At 37.3% G+C, this 26390-nt stretch overlaps 1 protein-coding gene across 1 annotated transcript in view; it reads left to right on the forward strand.

The window, feature by feature from the left end:
- Positions 1-26390, forward strand: part of MS3_00005949 (uncharacterized protein) — a 66515-nt gene that overhangs the window by 11879 nt on the left and 28246 nt on the right. Inside the window, exons 4-10 of the mRNA XM_051214041.1 lie at positions 1894-1971; positions 3120-3298; positions 5042-5098; positions 5809-5984; positions 6707-6910; positions 18549-18660; positions 25681-25799. Coding sequence (XP_051064018.1) covers positions 1894-1971; positions 3120-3298; positions 5042-5098; positions 5809-5984; positions 6707-6910; positions 18549-18660; positions 25681-25799 — 925 coding nt within the window. The remainder of the gene's footprint in view (positions 1-1893; positions 1972-3119; positions 3299-5041; positions 5099-5808; positions 5985-6706; positions 6911-18548; positions 18661-25680; positions 25800-26390) is intronic.

The following is a 26390-nucleotide window of genomic DNA, read 5'->3' on the forward strand; positions in this document are numbered from 1 at the left end:
CATGGAAAATCTGGAAGCACTGGATGGTTGTTTCGTCCTAGCATGGGACGCCTCAGCAGTGCGCATCCACCATCTCATCTTGCGAGATTCGAACCCAGGTCCCATCAATCTCGCGCACGAACGTTTAACCTCAAGACCATTGAGCCGGCCGGTATCTAACGTTGTTAATATCTAACTTCAGCCAATCCATGAAATTCAGCGACACATCCACCATTGTCTTCATTGAGTTACTATCACACAACAGACCCGGTCGAGATCCACTGGTCACTGCTTCTCACTAGAACTCCAGGAGACCGTCACTAGTGAGAATATGATGAATATAATTACAGAGAGCTTTTGTGGATATTATAGTTTTTTAATAGTTGAATTCATGAGTCAATCGAAGCTGGACCGGTATGGATAAACACTTCTAAGGAGTCCTGTATTTGGACGAAACAGCTATCCAGTGTTTGCAGGTTTTCTATTCTGGTCTAGCCTAAACTAACTCATGAATTCAACTATTAAAAGTTACTATAATATTCACAAAAACCCTGATTATTTATGTAGTTTTAATTTAGAAAACGTTTATTTTAATTGTAAAAAAGAATTAGCTACAACTGAATTTCAGTTTAAGCAACACAATAAACTAGAATAATCAATAATATTTCAGTCATAGTTTATACATAAGAATAAAATTAAAACTGTCAGATATCACGGCGACTATATACCCATTAAATCAATCAACTTAGTTGACATTTTGCTAAATTTATCTAATTTTTATAACGAATATGTTTTTTTACATCTATGGTAAATAAATTTTGTCCAGTTGTTAACAAGCAACAAAATAATTTCGCTTGATATTATTTGTTTGAATGTTTCCATTAATGTTTAGGACTGCAATTGATTAGTCTCTTATTGGCATATGTGCATTCTATGCATATTGCCTTGATATAGCCTTAGTTTACAAGCATTATATGCTAAGACGGATAATGGCTAGCAGTGAGATCCTGGAGAAGTCCTAAATAGGACAAAACGCGTATCCTGTATTTCACTGCTAACTACTATCTGTCTTTGTGTGAAACGGAATAACGTTTATTTATAGACTTGTCAAGGAATTTATAATCTTGAGAACATTCTTTATGACATTTAAGCTGATTAATCTTTATAATCAAAAAGGGGTTTTGTGGATATTATGGTAATTTGATAGTTGAACGGTTTAGAGGTTAAGCGCTCACTTGCATTACTGTGATATTTCTTGGGTTCGAATCTCGCGAGGCGGGATCGTGGATGCGCACTGCTGAGGAGTCTCATACTAGGGTTAAACGGCCGTTCAGTACTTCTAGATTTTCCATTGTGGTCTAGCTTCAATTGGCTCGTGAATTTCAACTATTAAAAAATAATTACTTTTATAGAAAATATTTTAACAATATTTAGTTCTAGATAAACCTATATGATTAGTAGAAATGAATGTTATTAAAACAATCGACCATTTGACGTAAACGTTTCTTTCTGATCGATTGCAGTCCTAAATAATAATGGGAAGATACAACTAAGCAACACCAAGTGAATTTAAACTTCGCCCTATAGCACATACTGGTGGCTATTAGGACTCAGTAGCTAAGTGGATAATGTGATAGGGTTTGAAGCGAACGGTACTGGGTTCGAGTCCCAGATTGAACATCAGCTCTGAGATGCAGGTACATCCAGCTGACGAGTGGTAAATAGGATGAAGTGACGCGCGTCCTGGATTACACTGCTATCCACTGTTCATCTTTGCTTATTAGGTTTTTTGTCTAATATTGCTTGTTTGGTATGAACATTAAACCAAATCGTAGACTATCAAACTGTATTAGGCACAAGGATTAATCATAGGAAATCTAATTGCTTTATAATTATGCTTTTCTTTTCTTAAAGTATGAAAGGTGCTGATTTGGCATTTGAAATTGTGAAACGTGCAACAGCTGGCTTTGTTTATAGTGAAGCAGTGGCAAGGTTAGTATGTCATTTTGTACTTCAGTATGTTCTATACTACTAAGGGGATTAGCCCTGATTATCATTTATCTAGTTACAAAGTTATTTAGTTGTATTATCATGAATTACTCTGGCTGTATTCTTTTCTTGATGTTTTGAAGTAAATATATCTGTAATCTGAATGTAGATATTTACGTGACATTTAACATATCTGTAATGAATTAGTGAATGTTAAGTGTTTGGTAAAAGCTGTGAACCCAAGTATTGTATTATTTACTGCTTATCAAAAAGAAATATCAACAAAATCAATGCAAGTGATACGTCCGCCTAGCATACTAATATATATCAATCTGTGTCTCTGTTAGGACCTCTCCTATTAAGATAATTGTGTCTTGATTGACTTTCTATAGAATTGAAGTACCTAAACTTTTTAATCACTGAGTAGTAACTAACGTTGTATTATTTCGCAATCGAATTTCCGTATAGCCGGTATAGACTTGATTCTAGGTAACGCAACATCATAGTGTACTTTGTGTGGCATCAGGTGGTTTTTGATGCAGTCGTAAGGAAAGCTCTTGCTCGTTTACAATCACTAGTCAAGTTCATCCTGTCTTAAGAGAACTGATATACCGCCTCATTAGCATTCTAACTAGTATCATGATCAATAACAAGTAGATCTGCTTTCTAACTATAGGATTAAAAGTTTGAGTATGATTGTGTATGCTTTAAATCACTTACACTTGACAAATTATATTAACTGTACTCTTTATAGCTGAAATGTTAAACATAGTCTTGTCATCTTTTTGTGTTTGGGCATAATTGGCAGGAAAGCCTGCAGTTTGAAAGAACTGATAATTCCCGTGTGATTCGAGCCCAGGTCAACCAGTTTCCTAATCCATGATCTCACAACCAGTACATGGGGTCAGTCTCAGTCCTAGTGACTCAATGGTAATGCCTTTGAATGTGAAGCTGATTGACCCAGGTTCCAATCCCACGTGTAAATCAGTTCCCTCGAGATTTCAGACACGTCTTGATAAAGGGTATCAACTTACTCGAAACCTAGATGTAGGCCTTCCTCCCGATTACATTCTAGTACTTATTATTCTAATATTTATTTATTAAGGAAACATGTATCAAAAGTTCATTCCTCTTCTATTTATGTAATTTAGTCATTATCTACGACAAATTCTAGAAGCTATACATTATTGTCATGAGAATAATATTATTCATCGTGATTTAAAACCACATTGTGTTGTCTTAGCAAGTAAAGAGAATTCAGCACCTGTAAAACTTGGCGGTTTCGGTCTAGCCATACATCTAAATTTGGATACAAATCAAGTGAATGGAGGTATGATAATATTATTTGTATTATCCTTTATAGTTTTAATACTCTTGTCATTTGTTTATATATTATACCATAAATACTTATTATAAATAGTTTTTTTATGGTAATACCTAGTTTGTCATTAAAATACTTTATCAGAAGGGGTTTTGTGGAGATTTCAAAGGAGTTCCATACTGTGAAGAAACGGCCGTCCAGTGCTTCCAGGTTTTCCATGGTGGCCTAGCTTCAATTGACTCATGATATCAACTGTTTAAATTACTACAATCTCCACAAAACCCCTTCTGATATCAATTAATTGTTAAGTTTTCCAATCATAACAGGATGGAAGTCGATCGTTTTTATTATGAGAAGTCGGCTATATTCATATGGCATATATATGCGTCGACACAAGTTGCTACATGATTTAACTACATAGAGATGAAGTTAAAATATAAGTAATCAACCAAGGTTCCGAAATAACATTATCCTTGATAGTAAGAAAACTAAACATACAAAATATGGTTGAGATCAGTAAATTTTCTCAAGTAATAAAAAGTATGAAGTAGTAATGAAAGTCAAGTTTTAGGGAAGACAAAAAGTGAATTCATCTGCCTCACTTTAACTGGTTCTGGACTTTATCGTATGATGTCACCGAATACTCAGCACCGTCACCGCTGGTACCTCAAACATACAGGCTTCACGTGACAACACGTTTTAGGTCGACAGTTAATGACTTTATAGGCTCATCATAAGTTTTATTTTGATCTGCTCTAGCTTTCTTCGAATCTACTCATGTCAGCGTTACACGTTAATGTAGGCTGTGGTTGAATATGTGCGACACTTGTCCCGCTCATCTCATCAGTTGATTTGATATTTGTCTATACTATTCTGTTTTTAATTTCAACATTGGTCACTAACTCGTCCCACCTTTTGTGAATAATGGTGAGAAAACATGTACAATCAAGTACATGTAACCTCACTTTCAAAAACCACAACTCTTAGTCATGAAGGAAGCTGTCTCAGATTTTTGCTCAGGTTAAATTTTTGTCAAAGTTTTGTCAATTGTTATGAGAATACGATCATCGGCACTTAATTAACACAACAATCAAGAGATGAGGGGTTTGCAAAACAGCAACACCTCAAATTTTACACAACACCAAATATGATAAGAACAAAACGGTTAGTCCTTTGCAAACAGTTCTTCACTGTCTCCATAAAAGATAATCATATAACACAAAATATATCTGTGAGTAGAGCTGAAAATTAATCTTGAAGAATAATATGAACGATGAACAATAAGGTTCACTAAAAGATAGTGTAGCCCATAAATAAGAAGAAACAGTTATCCAGAAAAATAATTATTAAATAGAGAGAACTGATGCTTTCTGCGGAGCTCGAACTCATATAACGGGATTTCTTTGTTATGGACATAAATGATATACATCGAATGGTAGACTAAGATATTCGTAATAATAAGTTGTTGCTTTCAATCTTCAAAGGCATGAATAGAAGGCCAGGTGACCTGTATTAACCTTTGTGTCAATATAACGGGATGGCGAAGGTGGTCTTTTTGGTCCACTGGTTAGGTCGGTCACCTATTGAGGTTAGTTCAATTTTTAACTATGTAACCCTCCCCCACCAGAATCTACAATATTATTGCGTGACTGTTATAATTTTCTGTCATAATGCTTTGTATATTATGTTTGTCTTACTTATCCCTTTCATATTACTTCTCTGTTGTATATTAACAAAAATAAACTCCTACAGATTCACCGATAACGGTTGATCAAGAAATTTTTGTTTCTCTACGTTCTGATCAGTGTGGTAAGTGAAAATGTCCCCTTCCTCTTTCATTATTATTATTATTATGACAAAATGTAGGTAAAACTGATTATTTCTTGTTTGTATTACAAATTGTGATATCAGTTGAATGACTTATTACCTTTCAGGGTATATAAATAGTGAATTCATTTTATCATAGAGCATACAAAGCGCTAGGAATATTTCGACAGTCTTCGTGATTGAAACATAAGATAATACTTTTATCCATATTGAATTGACCTCCTTTTATGCTCCATGCAATCATTATTGTTATGATTGAATATGTACGTAAGCGTTTTTGTATACTTGTGCTCTGAATTTCTATTCGTTCTTTCAACTGTTCATGTGGTAAATTTAAATAGTAAGGTTATTATTCTTTATTGAGTATAATTACAATTATGGCCCAGTTGTTGAAGGCAATTAGTAATAAGTCACAGACTGGTACTTGTTAGCAAGGCGAAAATGCAGCAGCAGTTGACATATTTTTCTTTTTGTTTATCCTTTGATAGAATATGTAGTATGTATATTAAAATTCATTCCTTCAAAGCACAACAGAGTTGTTCCTCAATATTTTATGTAACCTATACGATGAAAATACTTGTTAGGTGAAAACTGATTTCATTTATGACGAGTGTCGATAGAAAAGCAATGCCCAACTGAAACTTCTCATATCAAACATTGTAATGATGAACTCCTATTTTCTCATACTTTAGGTCGCATTGGAACTCCACATTATATGGCTCCTGAAATGATTCGTCATGAACCATATGGAAAAGCTGTAGATGCATGGAGTTGCGGTGTTTTATTGTTTCTTCTACTTAGTGGTTCTTTACCGTTTTATGGAACACGAGATGTTTTATTTACACAAATAGTCTCTGGACGTTATCACGTATGCTCTTGTGTTTTATTTTAAAATATGCAAATATTTCCATTTTATTGTTGATATATATATATATATATATATATATATATATATATATATATATATATATATATATATAAAGTCACAGAGCGCTGAACAACAGTTTTAGGTTACTGTATAGGCGCATCCAGTACTCTAAATGTGTTCAAACCTATGACGCACAGGTTTAACAGAAAGCACGATATTTTAAGGCCTTTGAATTACGTTATAATGGTCCACAAACCTAACTTCATTTAGTTCATGATAGATCACGATTACTATGCAATGTCATTGATAGTGATTCCTTGATTCTCGAACCCAAAGTTTACAGTCGTAAATGTTGATCCTGACATTTTGGTTACTTATTTTTATTCACTCGACTGGATTTAGTGTAAATAATTTAATATTTTAAACAATCGAATTCCCCCCCAAAAGCAATCGATTAAACCACTGAGCTTAGTTTTCTTTTTAGTTTCCATTTGTTAGCAATGAGTATCACCTATATAACTCAATGATAACGTCCCTAGATATGACAGGCAAGTTGAAATGGTTGCGAACCCTACAACGAATTTGATTTTCCTCAAGTTTATAGATACCGATTAAGGTTAGCATTGCTTATCGTCTAGCTCACTAGTAGAGATTTGATAATAAAGTTAGGAAATATAAAACTAACGATAGTTTGCTAGTGAATTTTTCTCTATTTTTTATAGCGTCAACCTCAAGTATGGAATATGATATCACCGGAAGCAAGAGATTTAGTATCACGTTTATTAGAAGTGGATCCAACACAGAGATTAACAATTGAAGAAGCTTTACGTCATCCATGGATTAGTCAAAAAGCTCGTGCATCTAAAACACATCTACATGAAACAGTTGAAGAAATGAGACGTTTTAATGCTAGGCGCAAACTTAAGGTAATTTTATTCTGTATTTTGTGTACGATTTTTTTTACCTGTCACTTAAAAACATATACGATTCTGGATGGTGGAAAACATAAAAATAATTTGAAACTTGACGCTAATATATTTGTTCAGATAGTTACAGTTCATTACAATAGATCGATGGTTTACAGTGATTGAAGTAAATTCTTACATTGTTCGCTCTCGTTTTCGACCATAGAGCCTATGTACACCATTGGTTTCAAATCCGTGGTTCTTCCATCTTGACCAATCTGATCTGTGAACTTAAAATATACATTCCCTTATCTAATTTTTGTAAAAACACTCCACATCACTTGAATACCATGAATTGAACTCACCCGATAAAAGGTTTAAATGAGCTGTGGTATACGAGCACTTAGACAGGGTGTTATGTCTTTGGGACAGCTGGCCAATATCACGAGCCAAGTCAACAATCAAAATTCAGATTCTGATTTGGTACATTTTGCGTCTCCTTTTTCCTCGATAGCCTGGTGTGTTCAAACTCACCAATCACACTCCCGACAAGAACTATTAATCTTGAGCCAACAGCTAAGTTCTAATAAGTTCATCACAAGCTTCTCTCTATGTCCCCCGATCGAAGCTGCTACCTTGACGCGGTGATCGGGCTTGCCTATCGTGATGACCCAACCGAGCTATATTGGCTGGAACATATGTTCCTGCAGGTTCTACCATGCCAGGCAGGTCGATTGGCGAACGGTAAGACTAAAAGCAGCAACTCAAGGTCTGAGGGCGAAGTCGTACTGCTGACTGTAGAGAGGTGTGACAGCAGTAAGGTGTTTCCCTCGGACAACCAGCATGACAGCGATGCTGCCTTCCCACAAGGAGGGGTGGGGTTAGAAAAGGTCGGCCCTAAAAATGCACACCTCACCTTACCTCACGGATTTCCGTCTCCGGCGGTAAGGCCCCTTGAAGAACGGAGCTAACACGTCAAAAACCTTCCACAAAAAGGCCGTGCGCGACCGACCTCAAGCAGTTGTCCCTTGGGCTCTGCGGTCACGCTCCCAGGTCGTCAAGACCAACACTAATCAATTTCCTTTTCAGGTTCCTCAAGAAATACCCTTCCACGGTGTGGGCAGCCGGGAAGTGACATCAGCCCTCATACCCGTAACAGCACAAGAGACCAAGGTGGTCACATTCAAATCCTTCCTACACCTCCTAATACTTCTCTTATCCTCCCGACTAACCCTCCTCACGTCTTTTTATCACCTCGCACCGCTAGGGCAAACGATTCGAGTACGTGGAACGCCATTCCTGGTCTCCTGAAACCACACTCTAAACTACACGTAGGAGCTTTTAACGTACGAACACTTTGCCAAATAGGACAGCAGGCTTCCTTAGCTAAAACTTTAGAATCTCGCGCCATCGATGTGTGCTGCGTCTCCGAAACGCGCATACAGGACCCGAGTAGTGTCATTCATTTGACCTCACCATGCCAAAATAAAGAACCGACTCGATTTACGCTTCGTGTATCTGGAAGCCCTGATTCTGCTTCCCGTGGCCTCGCCGGCGTAGGTATAGCATTGAGTCCTAGGGCAGAACTAGCTCTCTTAGAGCGGATCCCAATAGACAGTCGTTTGTGCGCTGTCCGACTGAACGGAACAGTAAGAATCCGGAAAGATAGGGACACTCGTCGTTGCCTCTTCGTCGTCTCTGCCTATTCTCCCACTGACTGCAGCTCAGATGATGTAAAAGATGAGTTTTACAGAAAGCTTTCGGACCTTCTCCGAAAAGCTAGGCGCTCGGATGTAGTAATAGTGGCCGGTGACTTTAATGCTCAAGTAGGCAAACTAAGTGATAAGGAAAGACACCTAGGTGGATCTTATGGTGTCGTGGCTCAAAGAACAGATAATGGCGACCGTCTGTTGCAGCTATGCTCAGATAACCGCCTGTTCCTTGCAAATACTAACTTTAAGCATAAGGAAAAACATCTTTTAACATGGCGACCCCTAATTCGTCCCAACGTTGGACCCAAATAGATCACATCGCTATCAGCCACCGATGGAGGGGCTCGATAGAAGACTGTCGCTCATTCTGGAGCACATGCCTAGATTCAGATCATGCTCTAGTGCGAGCGCGTATTTGCTTGCGTCTTACTGGACGTAGGAAAGATCCTGCAAGGAAACCTCTTAGGGCCCTACTTAATGATAGTCAAGCTAAGAGTATATTTCAGGAACAACTAGGAAAACAGTTAGGCAGCCATGTATGTGATGCCCACCCCGATGCAGCATGGAATGATATCCGAAAAGCTGTGGAAACAGCAGTGATATCTGCTAGTAAGGTAAACCAGAAGGTTAGGGAGCAACACTGGATCTCAGCAGCATCTATCTCACTGATAGATGCTCGGAAACACATTCCACCTGGCTCTGAACATAATGAAGAGCGGAGTCAGCTTAAGCGCAAGCTGACAAGAAGTCTACGCAATGATCGCGAACAGTGGTGGGTAGCGAAAGCAAGAGAGATGGAAAAGGCAGCGGCAATAGGTAATAGCAGACAATTGTTCAGACTCGTTAAGGAAACCGGAATTAGGAACCCGACCGTTAGCGAAACAATCTCAGAGAAAGATGGACATATTATTCATTCTCAATCCAGGAGATTGGATCGATGGGCAGAACACTTTAGGGATCAGTTCAACTGGCCTTCAGCCACACTTCGGTTTCCACGATCTCCAGTCAACCTGAATGGCAAGTTAATGTAGGTCCTCCGTCCCTTTACGAAGTTGAAAAAGCCATAGGAAATCTGAAACGAGGAGAGCAGCAGGCCCTGACAGGTTTACTCCTGAGATTTTTAAGGATGGTGGTCCAGTATTAGCAATGAGATTAACTGAGGTCTTAGGTAGAATTTGGGAACTGGACGTAATCCCATCTGACTGGTCTCAATCACTGATTGTGCCAGTTTTTAAGAAAGGACAAAAGTCCTCTTGTGACAATCACAGAGGAATCAGTTTGACTAATATAGTGTCTAAAATATTAGCTTCAATAATACTTCGACGCCTAACTAAAGCTCGTGAAGAGCAGACTAGAGAAAACCAGGCTGGTTTTCGACCTGGACGTGGTTGTATAGATCAGATATTCACACTACGTCAGGTTCTAGAACACAGACACACATTCAGACGCCCCACAATGGTAGTATTTCTCGACCTTAAGGCGGCATTCGACTCGATTGATCGTGAGGTTCTATGGCAGTGTTTGTCACTGAAAGGAGTACCAAAGAAGTACATTAACCTTATAAAGGCTCTCTACTCGAACACAACTGGTCGAGTGAGAGCTTATGGCGAACTGTCATCAGAATTGATCACCTCAAGTGGTGTTCGTCAGGGCTGTCCACTCTCCCCATTCTTGTTCAACTTTGTGGTCGACGTACTTTTAGAGATAACACTCTCCTCATCTAAATTTACAGGGGTTGAACTTCTACCAGGAGGTTCACTTGTTGACTTAGAATATGCTGATGACATAGTTTTATTTGGTGAAGACACTGACAAAATGCAGAGTCTTCTGGCCACTCTAAGCAACAATGCAAGCATGTTCGGGATGCGATTCGCTCCCTCGAAATGCAAAATGTTGCTTCAGGATTGGGTTACATCGACACCCGAACTAGTGATAGGGAGTGAAGTAGTTGAGTGTGTCGACCGCTTCACTTATCTTGGAAGTCTCATCAGCCCTTGTGGTTTAGTGTGTGACGAAATCTCAGCACGGATACAGAAGGCTCGATTAGCTTTTGCCAACTTGCGTCATTTATGGCGTAGGCGAGATATCCGTCTATCAACCAAAGGACGTGTTTACTGCGCAGCAGTTCGTTCCGTCCTACTTTATGGGAGTGAAACATGGCCGGTAAGAGTAGAGGATATCCGTAGGTTACTAGTATTTGATCATAGGTGTCTTCGAAACATTGCTCATATATCATGGGACCATCGAGTAAGTAACACAGTTGTTAGGAAACGGGTACTAGGTAAGGATGGCAAATCAATTGATGACGTAGTGAAACTTCATCAGTTGAGATGGCTGGGACACGTGTTACGTATGCCCAACGACCGACTGCCTCGACGTGCTATGTTCAGTGGTATAGGAGTAGGTTGGAAGAAAGCTAGGGGCGGCCAAACCAAAACATGGCACAAGTCCATGAAGTCACTGACAAGTGAACTGAGTCATGTTGATAGGTGTAGACTACCTGGTTGGGGACCGCGAGATGACAGCAACCGATGGTTAGAGACCCTGAATGACATGGCTCAAAATCGTTTGCAATGGCGCAGGTGCATCCACTCTCTGTGTTCTCCCAAATTCTAATCTTCTGAATTCTTCATGTCCCTTTTTTTCCTCTTTCCAAATTTCTTTCACTGGATTATACTCTTTAAATAACATCTCCAAACCCTAATCTTCCCGATTACTGCTTATACTCTTATTACCTCTACCACGACGGGATTTGAATCGACAAGTGCATCTCTGTGCTAATGTGGTGTGGCAACTCGAACTGATGTACGTACGTACGAAGTTCTACGTTGTTACTGACTGACTGACTGACTCTCTCTATGTCCTACCTTAAATTTAAAAGTCAACAACCAGTTTCCACTATAATTATTTATATATATTTTTATATAAAGACATACAGGAACGTATCACATCACGAACTGAAAAGTACCAAATATACCTGAACAAGCCAAAAGTGGCTCTGAATGGGAGAAAGAGTGAGTAATGGACTGATAACAAATTAAGAGTAGTAAGTCGTATGACTGTAGCTAATGTGTCAACAAAAAACTTATAATAAACGGAATACATAGACACAGTAATCTTATTACTCAATAATTATACGTTAAGAATATGTGTAATAATAGTGTATCAGGAGCCTCAGCAGCAGTAGTTCTCAACATACACAAAGGGTAAAGCAAGATTCTCCGTTACCACACAGCATGCAGCCATTACATATCTGGGAAGCATCATTGATGAACACGGTGGATTTGATACATGCGCGGATCGGCAAAGCAAGAGCAACATATTTACAACTAAAGAACATCTGAAACTCAAAACAACTATCAAACAACACCAAAGTCAGAATTCTCAATACAAATGTCAACACAGTTCTACTTTAGGGGTGAGAACTTGGAGAACTACGAAAGTCATCATTCAGAAGATACAAGTGTTTATTAACAGTTGTCCACGCAAAATACTTTGAATCCGTTGGCCAAACACTATCAGCAAAAACCTACTGTAGGAGAGAACAAACCAGATCCCAGTGGAAGAAGAAATCAGGAAGAAGCGATGGAAGTGGATAGAACACACAATAAGGAAAGCATCCAATTGCGTCACAAGGCAATTCCTCACTTGGTGTCCTCAAGGCCAATAGAAGAGAGGAAGACCAAAGTACACATTACGACGATAAATGGAAACAGAAATGTGAAAAATGAACACAAAATTGACATATCCGAAAAAGAAGGCTCAGGACAGAGTGGGTTGGAGAATGGTAGTCGGCGTCCTATGCTCCATTGGGAGTAACAGGAGTAAGTAAGTAATAATCGTGTATAGGTTAGTTTCGAGAGTTACCATTCTGTCAATCGTCGTTCTGATATAACATTAAGGAAAATAGAGTATTCACATCCGGTCGAACACTAATCCATTTATTTTAATCCTAATTAACATTACTGATCCGAAGTAAATGTCCATTAAATGAGTTATTAACAACAAAAAATATACAAAGACGTAAGGTATCATTGTCTTGAATAATTCTACGATAATATCTGTCCTGTTATTGGTCTTGTGAATTTTGTTTTCAAATTTTATTCTCTAGGATAACATTTTTCGTTTTGTAAAGTTGCGTTTTTTTTAATATTTAGCGTTTCTTTGGCCTTATACCCAACCCTCATCCTTTATCCTGGCTTGGGAACGGCAGTAACCTAAGAGAGGCTCCAGACAAAATTAGAAAGTTTTGTTACCAGTCTATAAAATAAAATCTTGAATTAAGTCTTTTTTCCCCCTACAGATTAACTCCTTACTATAAATCCATAAAATAATTATTATTATGAACATTAAATAAATGAAAACAGGAAATGAGATCTTTTTTCAAAAAAGAGATGAAGTAGTGAAAAAGAAAAAATTGGCAAGGATTAAAAATATATAAGAAAAGGAGTTTATTTTAAAGTCAAGTTTTTAGATTGTTTAAAGAAGTGAGACAAAAGATGAAATAAATACAATACACTTACATTTGGTTGAGTATTACACAGTTGGATTTAAATCCTTAGTACGTTTAGTACTTAAATGCTTAACACTGACAATTTCTTAATGGTTTTTAAACTGTCTAGGAATCTCTTAAACTTGAGGCTTAATCAATATCAGTATAGGGATATGGAGATTATTAGGTTCTTGACTGAGATCATGAACCGATTGGTGCTAAACCACCATTAAAAATCTGGGAACACTAGACGGTCGTTTTGTCCTATTGTGGGACTCCTCAGCAGTGCGCATCCACGGTCCCGCTCTCAGTATTCGAACCCAGAGCCTTTGGTCTCGCGCGCAAACGCTTAACCTCTAGCCCAGTGAGCCAACATCCAACGGTGTTAGGCGTGCTTCCAGGTTATCATGTGCTCACTAGTAACTAGCTTCGTGAGGGAATTCTCGGAGTTCTAGTGAGAAATTGTCACCAGTGGAGCTAATCCTTAGAGAAGGGTATCTACCTCAATACAACGGGAGATGGTCGCACAATTTCGTGGATTGGTTGAGGTTAGACATTAGCACCGTTTGATGCCGGCTCAATGATCCAAAGGTTAGGTGTTCGCGCACGAGACCGAAGGTCCTGGGTTTGGATCCTGCGAGCGGGATCGTGGATGCGCACTGCTGAGGAGTACCACAACGGGGTGAAACAGCCATATAGTGCTTCCCGGTTTTCAATGGTGGTCTAACATCAATTGGTTCATGACCTTAATCGTTAGCCTAATAAATAAAAGATCATATATATGAAAGAAATTCTATACTCAAAGTTATTTTGGGTACAGAAGGCGAAGATGTTTATAAGTTTATATCTAACCTTGACGTTCTACAAGCTTTCCGCAACCTTCCAAAATCAGTAATAAAATTTATAATTATCTAATCGAGAAATTACTCATAGTTCTGAATTTTTCCGGAACACTTTAAGAAATTGTCATCAAACGCCACCTGAACAAAAGGTTTTTAGACTTTTCTTTGTTTCTTAAAATTTTTCCAAAAAATTCACGGCAAACCTTAATAGTCCCAGATACTAAATAGCAATATAGTGTATAACCGACCATTGAATATTAGGGTAAATATTAAACACTATGAATAAATTTATTTTTGTATGGATTGTTTGGATCTTCCCATTAATGTTTAGGACTGTAATTGTTCAGTCTCTTATTGGTATATGTGTATCCTATGCGGCTTGCTTTGATAGAGCCTAAAATCATAAGTGTTTGAAACAGACGGTTTGAGTCCTAGAGAACATGAACTCTTGGATGCAGGTAGAATACACCTAGCTAACGAGTCCCAAATAGGAAGAAATACGCGTCCAGGATTCTACTGCTAGCCACCATCCATCTCTGTTTAATGTGATCAAATGTTTAATTCCGTTAATTACAAAAGATCATGATATGATTGTCTGACAGTCTATTTATCATAATATTGCATTTTCTATTACCTCTATATTGTATTATTCTCACTAACAACTTATTTATATTACAGTCCTTTTTTCTTCGATGGTTTATCCTCCTTACTATTTCATAAATTTTAATAGTTGAGATCATGAGTCAATTAAAGCTAGAACACCATGGAAAACCACAAAACTCCTTCTGATATTAATTAACATATGCTAACTAGTGACGGTCTCCAAGAGAGATTTCCTGTAGTTCTAATGAAAAGCAGTGAACAGTGGATTTCAACTAGGTCTGTTGTGAGATAATAACTCACTGGAGACAATGGTTGATGTTTCGCTGAATTTCATGGATTGGTTGAAGTTAGACATTCACACCGTTGGATGCCGGCCAGCTCAGTAGTCTAGAGGTTAAACGTTCGCGCGTAAGACTAATATGTCCTGGGTTCGAATCTCGTGAGGCGGAGTTGTGGATGCGCACTTCTGAGAAGTCCCACAATGGGGTTAAACGACCTTTCAGTGCTTCCAGATTTTCCATGGTGGTCTAGCTTCCATTGATTTATGATCTCAACTATTAAAATTACTATCATATCCATAAAACCTCATTTGATATTTTATAAATGTTGATTTTTAGCTTTACTACAATTCGAATTCATCGGATATATGATTCTGTTTTTTTGCTAAAATTTTCCATTATACTCCTTTTCTGTTTCTTAAAGTTATGGTGAATATCAATCGGTATCGTTGCCTACTTCATTTCATAGATGTTTTTCGCATCAATGAATATTTAACAAATTAGTAAAAGAAAGCTTTAGTTTCAAACATTTCCCTTTTCTGTAAATTTAATAATTTTAAAATTTATATTTCCATTAGTAACAATTTAAATGCATGCCCGGTTTTTGTATTTTCTTTTTTTATCCCATTTTACAATCATTCCGTCTTGTCCAATTAAATGATTAGTTTTACATTCGTTATAATTGGTTATTTATTTATTTATTTTTCAAAATGGACGATTTCTTAAATTGAATGATAATATCGTACAAAGTACAAGTTCTGTTGTTTCTCACATTGTCATGGAAACAGATAACATGTTCTTGAATATATTGTATCTGGTAGCGTTTCAATCACTTGAAAGCGTTAAAGAGAGCACCATAAAACTTATGAACGGTGGCAGCATACTGTCACTATGCGGTACGAGATTCTCATTTCCATAGAGATCAGAAGTCGTATGTTAAATTTGTAGGTTGGAGGAATGACCATAGAACACTTAAAGGGTTCTTACAGACGATTAGACGAAGGAGGTAATTTCATTAGTGTTATTATCTTGTTCATGAAGGACTTCAATAAACACTCAACATCCGGCCTTCATCTTTTGTAAGTTTATTGAAGGTTAAAGGACCGTCTCCGGAAATTTCATCAATTGTTCGTGCAGTTTTTGCATTGTAAACGGATTGCCATGTCGTCATGTTTTGGCCTACTGTACACACACTAATGCTGAAGTGAACACAGAAGTGACAGATGGTTACAGTCAGACATCTACCTCACCGGCGTTGCTACTGACAATTAAAAAGCATTAAAAGTGTATTATATTCCTTGGCAAGGCGTATGTCTGAAGAACGATGTAGTGGTATCTATAACTCCGTGCATCAAGTGGTTTACGGAAGGATGGCTCCAACACCGTTGACCTTATCTGTAGCAACTGAGTTTCAGATGGGAAGCCTCCACCATGAAGGATCTAACAGACGACAAGTACCAACTACCGAACAAACGTCGATTTTCATGCCACACTAAGTAATGACAAAACTGAAATTGTTTCTATAAACTCAGAAGAATTTTGTGACCGAGACAACGAAACTGACGAAGATGCCCACAACAACAGACTCTGTGACATGTACAATCTTGCTTAGCAGCCAAGTGAAACTGCTGATGAAAGCACTTGGATTTTTTGTCACTGCAATTCAGTGTGTCATTTGTTTTTGTGCATGCGACCCACTCCTACAATTCCATGAATTCCACTAAACCATGTGTGGCGCGATTTCCAAACCGAGCTGGTGCTGTCATCACTGGGTAAGTGATGGTGAGGTTAGAAGCAGTGTATTAGTGAATGATGGGGAATCAGTTGATGAGATCGTGAATCTTCATCTACTGAGATGGTCCGGCACGCGTTACGTATGCCTGAACACTACGATTACCACGACGCGTAGTGCTGACTAGTGTTGGGGTTGGTTGGAAGAAAATTAAGGGCGGCCAAACCAAAACGTGGTATCAGTGCTTGAAGTCACTAACTTCTAGTCTGAGCCATGTTGGGAGATGCAGAGTACTTGATTGGGGTTCGCGTGACTATCGTAACCAATGGTTGGAGACTCTGGGTAATATGGCTCAGAATCGATCACAGTGGCGTAGGTCTATACACTCTATGTTTTTCCTTAAACTATGAGATTAAAATTGCCTTGTGTCTTTCTTTTTATCAACTCATTCTTTCTTCCTGTACTGTATCCTTATATGCAATCTTTTATATATTACCACCACTGAATTAACTACTTTTATGAATCCGGTGTTCATCTTGTTGTGTTAATGTGGTATGGCAACTTGGACCGATGCACATATGTGCCTGATCCTACGTTGTGGCTGACTGACTGTGTGGCGGAATTACGGAATCATAGTCACGCAATTGTTCAGGAAAATCTGAACTGTTAAGAGACCAAGTAAAGACAATTTTTAGGACCACCCACAATTTGAATTAAATTCTTTCGTTACGATTCGTTAAAAAAGTGACATCAATTAATTTTTTATTCTCTTTCTCCATGAAGTCGTTTACCTGTTTCATCTGATAACTCCTATCTTTTACCTTTTAGTGTTTACTGAAAATTAATACGAATAAGTTTAAGTTATCATTACCGTTGATTGACTGTACTACATTTGACAACCTTTTAAATTTAGTAATCACTATTATCAACTATTTAAAGCAAATATTAGTTTTTCTCAAATTATATTTTAATGATCACATATTATTTCTCTTGTCACCATACCTTACGACTTCAGTTCCACTTTTACTTGATTGAAAGAACTTTGATGGAGTTTTATTCTCTGAGCTGGATGGTTTAGTCGTGGAGCCTTCATCATTCTTCTGAACGACATCATCAGTACAAACTTCAGGCAGATGTTTATCCTGATATTCATTCACAGACAGGAGTATAGAATGGCAGTCAAATAGAATCGGAGTCTCCTTTATTTAGAAGTTAAAATTTTTATCAAAACTCGGATGGAACAGTCAGTGAGAATTATTTATTTAAAATAAAATTCAAATATAAAAATCCAAATTCTTACATCCAATCAAAGTACTTGGTGCTTCTTGGCTTTGAACTAGTCAAATTGCAAAAAAGCACAGTTTACAGCCAATTAACAAACTCTTACAATTAACGTTATGTTTGTTCATTACCACTTGAGCACACACCTTCAAAAACAAGCTTACTAATCACTTATTTCTAAGTTTTTTAATCACACCCTAAAATTTCTCATCAATGGGTGGTGGGTAATCACAACCGTTGTACAACTATTGTCAACCATTTAAATTACCTCTTTATTGATATTCCGTAATGAATTTTAATTGGTCTTTACTGACATATGTGTGTACTTTAAGCATTATTCCGATTATTGCTTTTATATTACAAGATCATTTAGAATGTGCATAGATTGTTTCTAGCAATGGAATCTAGAATTAGTGTGTCATTCTATTCGAGACTTCGTCCAGCACTTCCTAGATTCCACTATTGAATATAAACTATCCATTGTAAATTTTAAAATTGTATATATTTTTTCATTGGAAACAAGACAAAATGAATTGTATTGGGTCCAATTTGATAGAGAAAATAGATATATGATTTCGGTCTCTATAATCAGGTAGAGCGATTGCAAGAGTTTAACACTTTAAATACTCGTCCCGTTATAATTGCTAGTTTTCTACCACAATAATAACCGTACAGTCTTATTGCATTTTTTTACATCCAAAAATAATCGAACAATTCAGGGAGCTATTCTAGCCGCTGTTTCAAGTACAAAATGGGCAAGCTTCTACACTGAGCCGAACATTCTCTCTGATGACGATATTTTAGATGAAGATGATGAAGTCACATCAGCTGGTAAGTCATTGAAACTATTTTTAATCCATGTAGTTTTTATTTGAAGATAAGTTCAATTTATGAAGCTCCACTTATCTCACAGACTATTAAAATGAACAAGATAAGTCATTAAAAACCAAGGAAACACTGGGAAAATGTCTTATCTTGGTGCAAAACTCCTCAGCGATCGGTACTTAAGATCTTCTCAAGGATCATTGAATTCTAAAATCTTTAGGTGAACACACTATTATATCTCTTTCTACCATTGGGTTGCCAACTAACTGTTCATATCCATAAACCTTAGTCCTTTTGTCGATGGTTTCCAAGCTGAAATCAGTTGATATTAATATGAAATTGTAATGGATTTAATTCTTTCTCTCATTTTTTAATAATAAAACCACCAGTAAATAGAATATCATACTAAATGATTTGATGATGATGGTTTGAATCTTTTCTTTCTAAAAATTCTCAATGTTGGTCTACTTCTGTATTTGTGTTTACTTTACAGTATATTATTATATATTCGTCGACTTGTTTACAGAACAATACATATAAGCGATTAATATTGTTTCTAATTAAATCCTCATCAATTTTATTCTAATATACAGTAATATTTATATGCGATTATGAAAATATTAAATCAATCAAAATAGTTTATTAGACAATCATAACAACGTAATAGATTACATAACCAAACATCATGAGTTAAAAGTACAAATTGATCGTTTGACGATTGGTGTACTAGTGGTGATTGTTATAACTTGTCGTTTGAATGCTTATTGTCTTGACTCTTTTAATGCTACTTTTTATATCTGGTCGTCGCTGATTGTTATGTCGGAAACGCTTATCACTTATACTAGGAACGAGGGATCTCTGCAATTCTCACGACGCGAAAGTAAGAACACAAAGACTGGTATAAGTGATGATTTATTAACCCCTAAACACGACGACGACGACGACGATTCTAGTAGAAAATACACTCATTTATATATTGATTGTACACCCATTTTGATTAATAATTAGGATGAAACCATATATATGAAAAATACTTTGAGTTATAACAAATCACATACTGAACATAGTTAATGTCAATGGAATACAAGAATATTGCATATTATACAGAATAAAATATCATACGAGAAAAAGAAAACAAATATTACATTGAGTAATCATTACATTGAATCAAAACGGAAGTAATCTTGAACAAAACTCTTAATGACTAAATTAATCGAAAACTGACTTGTCTTTCCATCATAAGAATGAGAACGGCTTGAATTACTGTTTCGTAGTAGAAAAATCTCCACCTGAGTCCCTCCGGGGCTACTGCCGGTCCCAAGCCCGGATAAAGGAGGAGGGTTGGGCATGGGGTTAGCGTCCCCATCCCGTAGAAAACTAACTCGCTAAAAAAACGCTAACCAGAAAAAATTATTCAAACCTTTTAAACTCTGCCATGGGAGTCAGAAGGTCTTCATTTAGAAGAATTATGACGCCTCATGATGAAAGCCGAATTCCTTCGGAAGTTACGAGGCCGATGCCCCTTCTGACAACCAGAGCAACCATTTATTTAGGTACATGGAATGTTCGTACAATGTGGGACACCGGAAGAGCCTTCCAAATTGCTGCAGAAATGAGAAGATACAACCTAGAGGTACTTGGGATCAGTGAAACACATTGGACACAAGTTGGACAACAACGACTAACTTCAGGAGAGCTCCTGTTATACTCCGGCCATGAAGAAGAAAATGCACCACATACACAAGGAGTTGCATTGATGCTGTCCAAACAAGCGCAAAATGCACTTATAGGATGGGAATCTCATGGACCAAGGATCATCAAAGCCTCGTTCAAAACAAAGAAAGAAGGCATTTCAATGAACATCATCCAATGCTATGCACCTACCAACGACTACAATGAAGACGCTAAAGATCAATTCTACAATAGGCTGCAGTCAATAGTCGAGAAGTGCCCAACAAAGGACCTGACCATTCTGATGGGAGATTTCAACGCCAAGGTTGGAACGGACAACACTGGATATGAAGACATCATGGGACGACACGGACTGGGAGAAAGGAACGAAAATGGTGAGAAATTTGCAAATCTATGTGCCTTCAATAAGCTGGTCATAGGCGGCACCATATTCCCACATAAACGCATACACAAAACCACATGGACTTCACCGGACCACTCTACACAAAACCAAATCGACCATATTTGCATCAACAAAACGTTCAGGAGGACTATAGAGGACGTGAGAACAAAGAGAGGAGCTGATATAGCATCAGATCATCACTTACTGGTCGCCAAGATGAAATTGAAACTCAAGAAGCACTGGACAATGGGGCAGACAGTATCACAAAAGTTCAATACGGCCTTTCTCCAGGATACTAACAAACTCAACAAATTCAAGATAGTCCTCAGCAACAAGTTCCAGGCCTTTCATGATCTACTCAATGGAGAAGGAACTACTATGGAGAGCAACTGGAAGGGGATCAAAGAGGCAATCACTTCAACATGTCATGAGGTCCTGGGTCACAAGAAGCACCACCACAAAGAATGGATCACTGTTGATACACTGGATAAGATTCAAGAAAGAAGAAACAAGAAGGCAGCGATCTATACCAGCCGAACAAGAGCAGAAAAAGCTAAGGCACAAGCTGAATACACGGAAATAAACAAACAAGTGAAGAAGAGCATCAGAACCGACAAACGTAAATATGTGGAAGATTTAGCAACGACGGCGGAAAAGGCTGCAAGAGAAGGAAACATGAGACAATTGTATGACACGACAAAGAAACTCTCTGGAAATCGCCGCAAACCAGAACGACCAGTGAAAAGCAAGGAAGGCAAGGTAATCACCCACATTGAAGAGCAACAAAACAGGTGGATAGAACACTTCAAAGAACTGTTGAATCGACCAGCGCCACTGAACCCACCCAACATCGAAGCAGCACCCACGGACCTCCCAATCAATGTTGGCCCACCAACAATTGAAGAAATCAGCATGGCCATCAGACAAATCAAGAGTGGCAAAGCAGCAGGACCGGACAACATTCCAGCAGAGGCACTAAAAGCAGACGTAGCGGCAACTGCAAGGATACTCCACATTCTCTTCAATAAGATTTGGGATGAGGAACAAGTACCAACAGACTGGAAAGAAGGACTTCTAATCAAAATACCGAAGAAAGGCGATCTCAGCAAGTGTGATAACTACAGGGGCATCACTCTTCTCTCAATACCGGGAAAAGTCTTCAACAGGGTATTGTTAAACAGGATGAAGGACTGCGTAGACGCCCAACTTCGTGACCAACAGGCAGGATTCCGTAAGGATAGATCGTGTACAGACCAAATCGCAACTCTACGGATCATTGTGGAACAATCAATTGAATGGAATTCATCACTCTACATCAACTTCATTGACTACGAAAAGGCATTTGATAGCGTGGACAGAACAACACTATGGAAACTTCTTCGACACTACGGCGTGCCTCAGAAGATAGTCAATATCATACAGAACTCATATGATGGATTACACTGCAAAATTGTGCATGGAGGACAGTTGACAAAGTCGTTCGAAGTGAAGACCGGTGTTAGGCAAGGTTGCTTACTCTCACCCTTTCTCTTTCTCCTGGTGATCGACTGGATCATGAAGACGTCAACGTCTGAAGGGAAGCGCGGGATACAATGGACATCTAAGATGCAGTTGGATGATCTAGACTTCGCAGACGATCTGGCTCTTCTATCCCAAACGCAACAACAGATGCAGGAGAAGACAAACAGTGTGGCAGCAGCCTCAGCAGCAGTAGGTCTCAACATAAACAAAGGGAAAAGCAGGATTCTCCGATACAACACAGCATGCACCAATCCAATCACAATTGACGGAGAAGACTTGGAAGATGTAAAAACCTTTACATATTTGGGCAGCATCATTGATGAACAGGGTGGATCTGATGCAGATGTGAAGGCGCGGATCGGCAAAGCAAGAGCAGCATATTTACAACTGAAGAACATCTGGAGCTCAAAGCAACTGTCAACCAACACCAAGGTCAGGATTTTCAATACAAATGTCAAGACAGTTCTACTGTATGGGGCAGAAACCTGGAGAACTACAAAAGCCATCATCCAGAAAATACAGGTGTTTATTAACAGTTGTCTACGCAAAATACTTCAGATCCATTGGCCGGACACTATTAGCAACAACGTACTGTGGGAGAGAACAAACCAGATCCCAGTGGAGGAAGAAATCAGGAAGAAGCGCTGGAAGTGGATAGGACATACATTGAGGAAAGCACCCAATTGCGTCACAAGACAAGCCCTCACATGGAATCCTGAAGGTCAAAGGAAAAGAGGAAGACCAGAGAACACATTACGCCGAGAACTGGAGATAGACATGAGAAAAATGAACAAGATTTGGATGGAACTAGAAAAGAAGGCTCAGGACAGAGTGGGTTGGAGAATGCTGGTCAGCGGCCTATGCTCCATTGGGAGTAACAGGCGTAAGTAAGTAAGTAAGTAAGTAAGTAGAAAAATCTCCACCTGGAGCCTCTCTGGAGCTACTACCGGTCCCAAGCACGGATAAAAGAGGAGGATTGGGCATATGGTTAGCGACTCCATCCCGTAGAAAACGAACTCGCTAAAAATAACACTAACCAGTACAAAAATCAAAAACTTAGAGAAATAAACAGTTAAATATCACTCATTAAAGATTTTTACAGTTACGGAATTAGAAGTGTTCAAATAGTTAGTGAAAAATGTATACAGAACAGACGTGAAGAAAAAGAGTCAAACATAAGATATGGATAACATTAACCAGTAGAACTGTTTCTTAAGCCTTATTCGGCCAAGAAAGAGATAAGTGTTACAAATTTTTTTGAGAATATGAAAACTGTAGTTGTTAGCTCAAAAGAAAGCATCTCGATTTTGTTTGGTAAATGGAGATTTTACGAATTATTTACCAGATATTAGTAACTTAACCAACATTGTTGCAAATCTTCAAGTGAAAACAAGTCCAAGTCTCTTGTTTACGAAAATATACTCTCAAATTGCACATCCATATCTAGTCGGATTGTTTCTAATCTATAGATTACTAATGGAACATTGAGAAACGTAAGGTTATAACACTTTACTAAATTCTATTAAGATAAAATCAAAGACCTATAATGCAAAAAAATGACTTTTCTCTTAATTATAATTTTTTAAATCGTTGAAATCATGAGTTAGTTGAAGCTAGACCATTATGGAGAACATGGAAGCACTAGACGGCTAGTTTGTCCTATTGAAGGACTCCTCAGAAGTGTGCATCCACCATCCCACTCCGTTGGATTCAAACCCAGGACCTATCGGTTTCGCGCGCGAACTCTTAACCTCTAAACCACTGAGCCAGCCGGCATCCAACGGTGTTAATTTCTAACTTCAACCAAGCCACGGAATTTTTTTTATGAAGTTGTATAATCACTTACATAAAAGACATTAAAATTGTTAGATATGGGATATAATCATGATATCGTATTGATAAACATTGTACTACATTATAAATAATCTATGTTTGCTCAACTTCGTTAAGCTGATATATGTATGTTGTATGTATGTATGCCTTTCAATGTGTGGTGATGTAAGCTAATTAAAAAAAAAATAAATGTATAATATTTGATCTCATTTAGTAAAGATCTAGACATTAAGGAGATCAGTTGAAATGATAGCTGGAACAATGAAGAATAAACAAAATTAAAAGGATACAAAATGTTATTAAGGAACAAGGGCAAATTTCAAATATAAGCCTAAGTGTAATGAAAATATTAGCTGTGATATCAGTAATAATGTATTAAGACGAATATAAAGACAGATTAAGATAGGATATATTTTCGTTGAATATACAGTTTATGTTTCATTTCATGGAATAACCAATGTTTCTACTATATTTTAACGTTCAAAAGAAACAAATGTTTACTAGAATTCTGACACTATACAAATCAATATGTGACTTAGTGAAGTGATTAAAGGATTATAAATTGTTAAAGAATCAAACTCTTGATAATAATAAAAATGAAACATCTAAATAGAGTATTATTATTTCTTATGATCTCAATCAATATCAAGTTTGTATATTGTATTTAACAATGGTAAAGATTTGTTGTTTAGGATGATGAATATGATGGAGTTGCGTTCCCTAATCTATGTAGTTTAGTTGTGCAGTAAGTTTTCATAATCTTTCTAGACAACAACATTGTCATTATCTTTAGGCCGAAGTAAGCTATAAGAATTTCTTCACATATGATAGGATAAAAGTCAATAATAACTAATCATATTTAAGGTTTAAAGAAAAACAAGAGTAATAATATTTGCAGAATATGACAAATTCATTGAAATTCGTTGCTTTCTTTTCAATTACACATTACTTAATTACTTGCACTTGTTACTCCCAGCGGAGAATAGGCCGCCGACCGGCAACTACACATATCAGCTAATGTATTGAATTATTTCGAATTATTGACATAATTTGAGATTATAAAATAGTGAAATGCAGTGATATACATACGCTTTCAGTTACAGTGCTAAAATCAACACTAGAATTCAAGTATATTTAGATGACAAGTATCGGTGTATACACTCTCTGTCTTCCCTTAAACTAAGAGATTAAAATCGCTTCATATCTTTTTTTTTTACGAAGTAATTCTTTCTTCCTGTACTATATCCTTATTACAATCTTTCTTTCATATATTACCATCACTGAATTAACTACTTTTATGAATCCGGTGTCCATCTTGTTGTGTTAATGAGGTATGGCAACTTGGACCGATGCATCTATGTGCCTGATCCTACGTTGTAGCTGACTGACTGACTGACAAGCATCTAGGAAAGCGAAATCTATGACCTAGATTCACTACTGTTAACTACAATTAAAGTTTATTAAAAGAAAATATCTACTGGGTTGACAAGTTATCACTGTGAACTCTATTAAAACTAATTTTTTTAAAGTTCATTTTGTTAATTTTTGCTAACTAATCCAATTTATACTTTTATTGTTTAACTCAATAATTGAAATAGCTGTTAGTGCTGTATTAGACAGTTTTGAAGAGATGCAATGTCTTACAGAATGTTTTGAAAAAGATTCTGATCTATTTCAACCAGTATTTGAAGATGAACATTTACATTGTTTATTAGAGGTAAATTTCTTTTCAAAATCCTTTATTCACTAATCAATTCAATAGTATACATATGTATATGCCTTTATTTGAATTAAAGTATTCTTGTAGTTGCAATGGTGTGACATAATTGGTAGGTTTTCACTGTATTTGTGTTCGACTGGCTATAATGCGATCTCTCTTCCAGTTGGTCATGTCTGGTCTGATTGATATCAAATAAAGGCTAAATATAATATGTTTCTTTTGAGCACAAAACAGAAACTGGTATGTATTGAAGAGATTTGAGCAGTTCAGTCATTTAAGTCTCAACTCCGTGCCCAAAACATTCATGTGCAGTCAATCATCCTATCATGACCTCATTGCACTTCTTGTTCAGATATAAAAGTTTGAGATAACTTGACAATTAAATAAACAATATCGTTTGTATTTTCTAATTAAATGAGCTTGTGGCCAATTTTTGTTCACATAAACTCATAAAGAGGATATTTTGGAACATACTCTAAAATGGTCAACCTAATCAGACGAGCTATACAGCAGCAATAACGTAACTTTTAGTGTTTAGTTCAGAGATAATCTGTGCATTACTGCGTATGCGCTTAATTTATGGGGATC

The sequence above is a fragment of the Schistosoma haematobium genome, assembly GCF_000699445.3.
Source record: "Schistosoma haematobium chromosome Unknown HiC_scaffold_304, whole genome shotgun sequence".
Lineage (NCBI taxonomy): Eukaryota > Metazoa > Platyhelminthes > Trematoda > Strigeidida > Schistosomatidae > Schistosoma > Schistosoma haematobium.